We start from the raw sequence: 9462 nt of genomic DNA on the forward strand, positions 1-9462 counted from the left end.
CACACACACACACACACACACACACACACACACACACACACTGGGACTGGGACTCAACAAACACCTTCAGCCCCTGGGGGGAAGGAAAGTAGTAAAGAAGTCCCTAGGCCCACACAACCTGATGGGAATAGAGAAAAGGTCTCACATGGAAAGGGTGAAAGCAAAACCTAGTTTCCTGGAATAAACATATGAGGCCTGATCTACTGCCACGTTTCTCCAAGACAGACACGATGTCCAGATCCCCAAGAATTTGTTAGGGCATGCACTCTCACACCTCATCAGTTCTCACTGGGTTTGAACCGCTAGAGGGAGGGGCTCAGCAAGCTGCTGGGGTCAAAGAAGCACTCCAGGTCATTCTGGTGTATACTGTAGCTTGGAAAAGCATGGTTCTAAAGGAAGCATACAGAAACCAGACCCCAAATGCCAAACAATCGACTCAATCTACCCAGCCCTCCAAGTGTGTTCTGCACACAAACCACATACAAAGTATTTGCTGTCTGTATTTTTTTCTATATATAACCAAGAGTTAGATTAGTAGCAAACCAAGGACTTAACTATACATTTAGGCAAAGCTTAAGTGATTCCATCTGTGAGGAGAGACAGGCCAACTCCTCCCACCTCAACATAAGGAGCTAGTTACATGAAACTGGACTGGCCCATATGTAATCAGCACATGTGGTCACTTAAATTTACTGGCTAAAAAGATTCGGTTCCTCTGTCACTTCTGCCACACTTCCAGGGAATAGTGGCCACAAGTGTCTGGTGACTATTCCACTGGACAAGGTAGGTATAAAGAGAATATTTCCATAGTTGCATGTATCTCTGGTGGATAGAAAAGGTCATGCATGGTTTTGCCTAGTTTAAAACCCCTTAGGCCATGATCAGAATTTGGTACCGATTTCAATGATTTTAATGATCCTTCACACCAAAATATTATCTCTACTGAAGTATAGACTTTGATTGTCAGAAACCGATAGCTTGGCTGGCACTGTAATCTTCAAATTAGCTGGGCAGGTTTCACATGAGACTTGTTTGAGCAAATGGTTTGGAACTGTTGAGTGGCCGAGCCCTTCTGATGGCAGGAGCAGCAGGCCAGATGAAAATCCGTGGGCACAGGCTAGGGGACTCGGGGAGCCTGGTAACCATGTCACTCTCATTTCTCACCTTATTCCCAGGCTTCCACCTCATTTGCCTGGCCTACAGCAAGAGCCTAAGGGACCTATCAGGACAGGTTGACAGGATTACTCCCTTGGAACTCTAGGGGTCCTGAGCTGTGCAGCTACCCAGTTCAGTCTCAGAATCCTCCCCTCCTCTCCACCCAGGCCAAAGGTGCAAACCAAGCAGAAGAGATCTTTCCTTTTTGTTCTTGTGCAGGGGGATCAGAGCTCCTTGGAAAAGAAGCAGGGACTTGGAAGGAACACTTCAGGGCATAAGAGGGGAAGCTAGAGAGTTAAGTGCACCACACGGTAACAGAAACACATTTTTCTTAGAGACGGTATCTAGCCGACAGAGAAACTAAAACAGCTATATAGGAAAAAATAAAAGCTTTGGAACATTAGGGGGCAGGAAAGACAAACTGTAACGCCTATATTACTAGATCACTTTCATCAACAACTCTAAAGCAGAGGTTTGAGAAAACAAAAAGGTGCCTGTCTAAAGCTTTAATTTAATTGCTTTTCTCCCACAGTCATGGCTAGGCTGACAGCTCTGAGCACGCGCAAATCTCTTCTGCTTTCTGCTAAGGCCTGTGTAGCTCCACCTAAGAAATAGCTGCCTTTTTAAAAGATGGATTTTTATCTTGGTTTTGTAGTCTTGGCATAAATGTTCTCCTTAAATACCTTCATTTCCCCATTCTCAGCTTTCCCCAGATGAGTGCCCAAGCTATCACTGAAGTGACCTGCACAGATCTATTCCTTCAACCCCATGACAAACAGCAAACTTAAAATATGAATAAGCCAAAGATGTCTTTTACATGACGATCATGGTTCTACAGAAATAGTTTACTTCTCTATGTGTGGTTATGCACACCTTTAGCCCCAGCATTTGAGAGGCAGAAGTACATGGGTATCCGTGAGTCCGAGGCCAGCCTAGTTTGTATACTAAGTTCCAGGACATCCAGGGCTACATAGAGAGACTCTGTCTCAAAAACAAAACAAGAGCAGGTAGTGGTAGCTCACACCTTTAATCTCAGCATGCAGAAGGCAGAGGCAGGCAGATCTCTGTGAGTGTGAGGGCATCCTGGTCTACAAAGCTAGTTCCAGGACAACCAGGCTATCAAAGAATCCCTGTCTCAAAAAAGAAAAAGAAAGAAAAGAAAAGCAGAAAGAACTAAAACGAAATGTCTTACCTGGAAAAGACAATCTTGTATTATTCCTAGCTCAGATGATAAAATTCCAGTTCGGGGAAGAAAGAAAATGACACATGTAATCTCGCCTACATCTACAAAGCTAGTTTTAACAGACCATTTGAGCTATTAACCTGCAGTATTGTTTTATGAAGTACATATCAATGGCCATTGTATTTAATGATTATAGTTAACCATTATAAACCAAAGTGAGTATCCCTTATGTACCCAACAAAATAACCTATTGCCATGAATTTGGTGAGTAACAGCCATAGCCTAACAAACAGTACATCATGTATTTTACTTTGTATAACAGAAAATTAGAATAAATGGTGTTATTAAAAAGCTAGAACAGATGACAAAAGAGAATAAGGGTTTTAGTGAACTCAGGGAAAGGCTAGGCTGGAATTAAAGGTGCAAACGAGAACAAACAATGAGACAGCTGCTATTGTGGGCTGCCATTGCCATGGAAAACACAAGTACAAACTTTTGTATTTTGTCATTGTATATAGGTGTGTTGGAGAGGGGGCGGTGATGCACAGAAGAAGGCTCTAGACTGTGGCTATGAAAATAATTGACAGATTAGAACTCAGATGTTTTGCTCAGAATATATGCTTTCCTATTTTTTCCCCATCATTCTCTGAAGTGTTGCAAGAACTTTTCTTTGGCTAAGCAGATAGCTCATCTTTCAAGTAGCTAATATTGAGATAGCTATGGTCTTTAGGTGGCCAAGCAAGCATTCCAAACCACGCATTTGTAATATTTTAATTGTATATATATCTTAGTTCCTTTTTCTTGGCAAAGGTGTTCGCTAAAATTTCTAATACCAATTAGGGATTGGCAAAGAACGCTCTTCAGGCTTAAAAGGACACAACCATATTTCTCAGTCAGGCACTGGAAAACAGAAGAATTTCCAGGCAGCATCCCTTTGGGAAAGTTATATAAAATATGTTGTTGTCTATGTGCCCAGGGGCTGGCTATCCTTCACGTTGACCTACCCTAACCCACTAACTGGGAAGTGTTCAGTAATCCTACATTAGTACCTAAAAACATTCCATTTTGTCATGCTAATTCTACTTCCAGAGAAAGACATCCTGGATTGTAATATTCAGGATAGAACCATGTTACCCAAATTTCCTTGATGGTAAAATTATTTGGAATCAGAGTCAGCCACTTCATCTTTTGAACTTGTCCAGTGCTCTATAATGAGAAGTGTCTCATATCAAAGGTTTAAGTGGCTTGTATTTGTGCTCCATAACAGAAGTCTAAGGAGACAATAGAACATGTGGTGAGGGCCTGGAACCCTGGCTTGTTGCAGTCACATCTTTTTTCACCTCCCATTCTCCTACCCATGGTGCCTCATAGAGCCTAGTTGCCCAGGACCATTGCCAACCCCCAATCTATGGTACTCATGAAAACTTCTTCTCAGTGTTTCAACCCAAATGTAAAGGCTGTGCTCCCTTCCTAACACGGTTGGCACAAGCAGAGGGAAAAGAGAGGTCAAGTGCACATACTCTATATCATTTGTGGAAAGATGCATAATCCCATCACATCTCCAGACCCAGAATATGCCTCTCCCAGCACATTCGGAGATGGAGCAGGAGCTTCCAGGGCCCATCTACATTCTGACATGGAAGTGCATTTGTTCGGGAATCACTTCCCTTGATGGGTGTGGTAGTCTATCAAGGGAAGACTGGCCTCCTCGCCCTTGTTGGGAGTGGTGTGAGGACTGTGTGGATCATCTGGAGCTAGCAGACAGTGGGATATCAAGACCACATGTGAAGGCTTGGAGTCAGCCAGCAAATATTCCCATGCTGGAAGGAATATAGCACTAAATAAGCTTTAAATGATGGGTTAGAAAAGCTACCCTAGAAGCAAAAGGAACACTTTCTATTTCAATATCTTCAACAGCGGTTTTACCCAGACTTTTATCAGATGTTTGCTTCCCATTGACCCTACAAAACATGTTCCCAGCCTGAGTGAACATTTTTAACCCATAAAGATTACCAAGCTATGAGAATCTGGATTCACTAGCTATGTAACACTTCTCAAATGTAAGCACTCGAGGAATAGAGTTCCACTTTCTCCAGCACTACCCACAAAATATTCTCATTAAATCTCTATGACCCCCCCAATCTGTTTTTATAAGAAACTGAGATTTTCTCTGACATTTGGTTTTCAGAGCACATCTAAGATATTCTGAATGTTCAGGAATGTAAACACTGGGGCCAGGCAAGTGTATGTGACACACATAGGCCACACGTGGGGGGGTCAAAGGACAGCTTGCAGGAATCAGGTCCCAGGGGCTGAACTAAGGTCACTAGGCTTGGTGGCAAGCACTTTTACCCACTGTGTCATCTTAGTAGCATAAGTGCTTATGTATTTTTAAACCTCAGTTTGCTCACTGAGCATGTACAGAGTAATATTCACAATGATTGTGTTTTGAGTTACAAATGTGTATAAGTAATACAATCATTAGCCTCAAATAATCATTCAATAAATGCATAAAATTAGGAAGATTGTTAAATCTGGGTGGTAGAAATGCTGGTGTTTATTATATCATTATTGTTTTTTCTGCATTTTTGCAATTTTTCAAAATGTAAAGCAATAGCTAAAAAGAGCCAGAGAGCCTGAGAGTGGGAAAGGGGTCAGAGGGTTGTGGCAGTTGGGTGACCCCCTCAGGACTTTAGCTACAAAGCTCGTGCTTCAGAGTCCAGGACAAAGTGGCCATTAAATAAGTTGAATTTGGGCCTAGAACAAGTCCTTCAAAAGGACCATCTGTGCCCCATATACAAAGGAACCAACACCCCCACCCCTTTGTCATGTTTAGGGACAGGTTTTGCTGAAGGGCTACTTAAGACTTAGGCTAAGGGCATCAGTTCACAGAGGCTAGTGGGCTTCTGAAAAGAGTTTACTGAATGCTGAGTGTGCCCTCTAGTGTCCACACTTCTCGGCTTTACCTCTGAAAGTGTGGATCAAAAAATGCCTTTGTTTACAATGGAACTGAAATTCTCTAAGTTGATTTAGACATTGATGTGGCAAAAAAAAAGAAAAAGAAAAGGAAGAGAGAGAGAGAGAGAGAGAGAGAGAGAGAGAGAGAGAGAGAGAGAGAGAAATTGATGGTCCTCTTTATGCTGTGAATGTGGACAAGAAAGAATGGATTAGCCTCTTATCCAATAACGTACATGTTTAAGGTCACACTCCAGATAATTTTGTTCACATTGTCTCAAAGTCAAGCACAGCAAAGCAGATTTTTTAGAACAAGGACAGCCTCCATCTGTAGCCAGAGGACGCTGGCTGAGTCCTGCTGGTGGTTAGCACCTAGGTGACTAGGAAACGCAGCCCCTGTGGAGTCCTTAGGTCTCATTTTATAACATTCTCATTTGGAGGTTTGAAACAACTCCTGAGAAACTGGTCAGTTTTGTTTTCTTTCAAGTGACCTGTAGCAGAGAGATGTCCTCGTAGGTCCTCATAGAAGGCAAGAGACTCAATACTGATTATTCATCCTGGGGAGTTAGTATTTTCTCCCATATCCACTGTAGCTCCTTGAAAAGCTTGTACCAGGAGGCTCTAAATAGCATGGTAAAAGGAACTCAAGGGCCCCACATCACAGAAAATAGCCACTCATCAGATTTGCCTCACCCGGAGCACTACTCCTGCCACACTACTTCTCATTCTGCATTCTCTTCGAGATCAATAGAGAAACAGTAGTTTGGTCTGTACTCCAGAAACACTAACTCATCTGCAGAGCCGACACTTTCCAGAAATCCTCTGCTTCTGCCAGCACCGAACAGCCAACTTTTCCCCACTCCCGAAAACAGCATATGCATTCATTTTTCTCTGGATCAGATACCATCTGCAGTGAGATTCTTAATTTTATTTCCACAGGTCATTTTAAATGGTGAGGTTAAGGCATTCTGTGGAGGTGCCATCATTAATGAAAAATGGGTGGTAACTGCTGCCCACTGCCTTAAACCTGGTGATAAAATTGAGGTTGTTGCAGGTAAGGAAACAAAATAGATAATAATTGGCAATATCAGCATTATGATGGACATATCCTATTGTACAAAGGTCCAATAGGATTGCTACTGAATAAATTGGGCTAATGGTAGCGGGGTCATAATTTCAAATTCTAACTTATTCCACCTTCCTAGCCCCATATTTCTTTTTGTGAACCCATAAGGCACCCTCGGCATAGTACAATTATTTATTGGTGCATGAATTTTCCCACCCACTGTATTAGATCATTGAGACTTGGTTGCTAGTGTTCACTGACCCCAAGCCAAATGTAGACCCATGGGAAATGTGTCTGTGCAAAAGACAATAAACTATGAGATTTGTTTTCAACAGGTGATTATAACATTGATGAAAAGGAAGACACGGAGCAAAGGCGAAATGTGATTCAAACTATCCCTCATTACCACTACAATGCAGCTGTTAATAGGTACAGCCATGACATCGCCTTGCTGGAGCTGGATAAGCCTTTACTACTAAACAGCTATGTAACACCTATCTGTGTTGCCAATAGGGAATATACCAACATCTTCCTTAAATTTGGTTCTGGCTATGTAAGTGGCTGGGGGAAAGTCTTCAACAAAGGGAGACAGGCTTCCATTCTTCAGTACCTGAGAGTTCCACTGGTCGACCGAGCCACATGCCTTCGGTCCACAACATTCAGTATCTATAACAACATGTTCTGTGCTGGTTACCGTGAGGGAGGCAAAGATTCTTGTGAAGGGGATAGCGGGGGACCTCATGTTACTGAAGTGGAAGGGACCAGTTTCTTAACTGGCATTATTAGCTGGGGTGAAGAGTGTGCTATAAAGGGAAAATATGGAATATATACTAAAGTTTCCCGGTATGTCAACTGGATTAAGGAAAAAACAAAGCTAACTTAATGAAAAACCTATTTACAAAGGAAATTCACTAGGATTGAAAATAGACCAAGCCCTTTACTAAACTATTCATTTTTTTCCAACTCTTGTTAAATATATAAGTTCGATAAATACTGGTTTCTCTGTGCAGAGGAAAAACCCATCTAGAATCTATATTGTACTAGATCGAGTAGGTTATCAAATGTAATCACTAAAGAAATAGCTTGGTAAGAGATTTTACTGTCTCCCTAAGTCCAGCCCTTGGTAAAATGAAAAAGTGATGTTTTCCATGGTGCCAGGCAGGAACCCTAGTCCTCAACTGTGATGACTTATCCCATTCTCCTTCTTAGCAGCAATCTATGTTTTAGAGATCCCTTGCCTCTCTCAAATTTATTGATTGTGAATCCAGAATCTTTAGCCCATTTAAGGCCAGCAGCACACAGGAGCAGCTAATAGGTCAAAACTCATCAAATGCGCTACTTCCTCTCCTTTTTTTCCCCTGGATACTGCATCTTTTCAAACTCCCAACCCCCAAATCAATGTTCCCCTTCCCCACTCCCACGCTTCTTCTCCCCAGCCTTTGGAGAAAGAAGACAGTCTTTTTTAATGCTGTACACATATATACACGACCACCAACCCCATACTTACTTCCAGATTGGTCTCAAACTTTGAATAATATGGGGGTGAGGTACACTGCCTAAAATCATAAGAGGAACTTTCCCTTTAATACACTATCCAGGATAGTTCCCCAAGAATGTGTAATTGGTGATCATGGAGGCCTGACCAGGGATGGTTCTGAGAAGGCAAATTTACATGTCATTGCAAATATAAAAAGCAATGACATTGATCAAAATATATTGCCCCCATCTGATAAAAAATTCACGGTAATAGAAAGTTAATGATGAACCAGACAGAGTGGTGCATGCCTTTAATCTCAGCACTCAGGAGGCAGAGGCAGGTGGATTTCTGAGTTCGAGGCCAGCCTGGTCTACAGAGTGAATTCCAGGACAGCCAGGACTATACAGAGAAACCCTATCTTGAAGAAAACGAACAAGAAAGAAAAAAAGTGAATGATAATTTTAGCCATATAATTACACTGTGTATAGTAGCATACTGGTAAATATCTGAGCAAGAAGATCTCTTAAAAATACCTCAGAACCTTATTTGTAACAATCGCTCATTTCTATTGTAGAAATCCCCTTACCTTGGTAGACTTCAAGCTATTAGCATGAAGTTATTGAACAAGGAAGTTGAGAAAACATGCAAAATTGATCTTAAAACAGTGCTTTAGTCCATATTTAGCCTAGAACTAGCTGAGTGTTCAAGGACTAGTTTAACAGTGTGTCTCCAGCATTCTACAGCGTCTTAGACAAGACAACTTGCCTAAGCGAAACAACCAGCATTAAGTGTCATGTCACCCGCAGCAGACTCAATGATGGGAGTCATTGCAAATGGTCTACCAAATGGCCCATTTCTGGTTTTCAGCTCACCTGTGAGCTTTGTTACTATAATTAATCTTGTTATATTGAATTTTTAGAGGGTTGCTGACAGTCCAACATGTTTCTCACCTGTGACTTAATGAACTTGTATTTTAACTCTTATCTAGATCTCTGTATAAACTTATTTGATATTGACTACTTACTGATGTATAAATGGAACAAATGTCAAAAGCATGATTTGAACCCTTTGGCACTGCTGCCTGCTACCACCAAACAAACTGTACTCACTACTGCCGATTTTACTTAAGTTCTACTACTTACTGCCTCTTTTTTGTCTTGCAAGAAGTATCAATAAACATCATTCCAAATTTCTCCATTTCTTGTTAAATCATTTAGAGGCATAGCCCAAAGAACTCAATCAGCAAAACCCTAAAAAGAATGCATCTGATTGATGTGGGAGTGTCATATATCAATCTGTTGGTTTCATTGGTTAAGCAATAAAAAAACTGCTTGGCCCTGATAGGTTAAAACATAGGTGGGAGGAGTAAACAGAACAGAATCCTGGGAGGAAGAAGAAGTGAGCTCAGAGAGATGACATGCTCCCCTCTCCCGGGTATACGTGATAGCTCTGCTCTCGATGAAGCTCCTACCCAGGATGAATGTAGGCTAGAATCTCCCTGATAAGCCACCTCGTGGGCTACACAGATTACTAGAAATGGGCTAAATTAATATGTGAGAATTAGCCTAAAAGAGGCTAGATAAAAATGGGCCAAGCAGTGTTTAAAAGAATACAGTTTCCATGTAA

The 9462-nt window shown here is 41.6% G+C and overlaps 1 protein-coding gene across 1 annotated transcript in view; it reads left to right on the forward strand.

Moving 5' to 3' along the window:
* F9 (coagulation factor IX) overlaps positions 1–9029 on the forward strand; it is a 28127-nt gene extending 19098 nt beyond the window's left edge. The window contains exons 7-8 of the mRNA XM_005358510.1: positions 6233–6347; positions 6695–9029. Of these exons, the coding sequence (XP_005358567.1) occupies positions 6233–6347; positions 6695–7242 (663 nt within the window). The 3' untranslated portion in view covers positions 7243–9029. The remainder of the gene's footprint in view (positions 1–6232; positions 6348–6694) is intronic.
* Positions 9030–9462: the final 433 nt, after the last annotated feature.

The sequence above is a fragment of the Microtus ochrogaster genome, chromosome X, assembly GCF_000317375.1.
Source record: "Microtus ochrogaster isolate Prairie Vole_2 chromosome X, MicOch1.0, whole genome shotgun sequence".
In the NCBI taxonomy this organism is placed as follows: Eukaryota; Metazoa; Chordata; class Mammalia; order Rodentia; family Cricetidae; genus Microtus; species Microtus ochrogaster.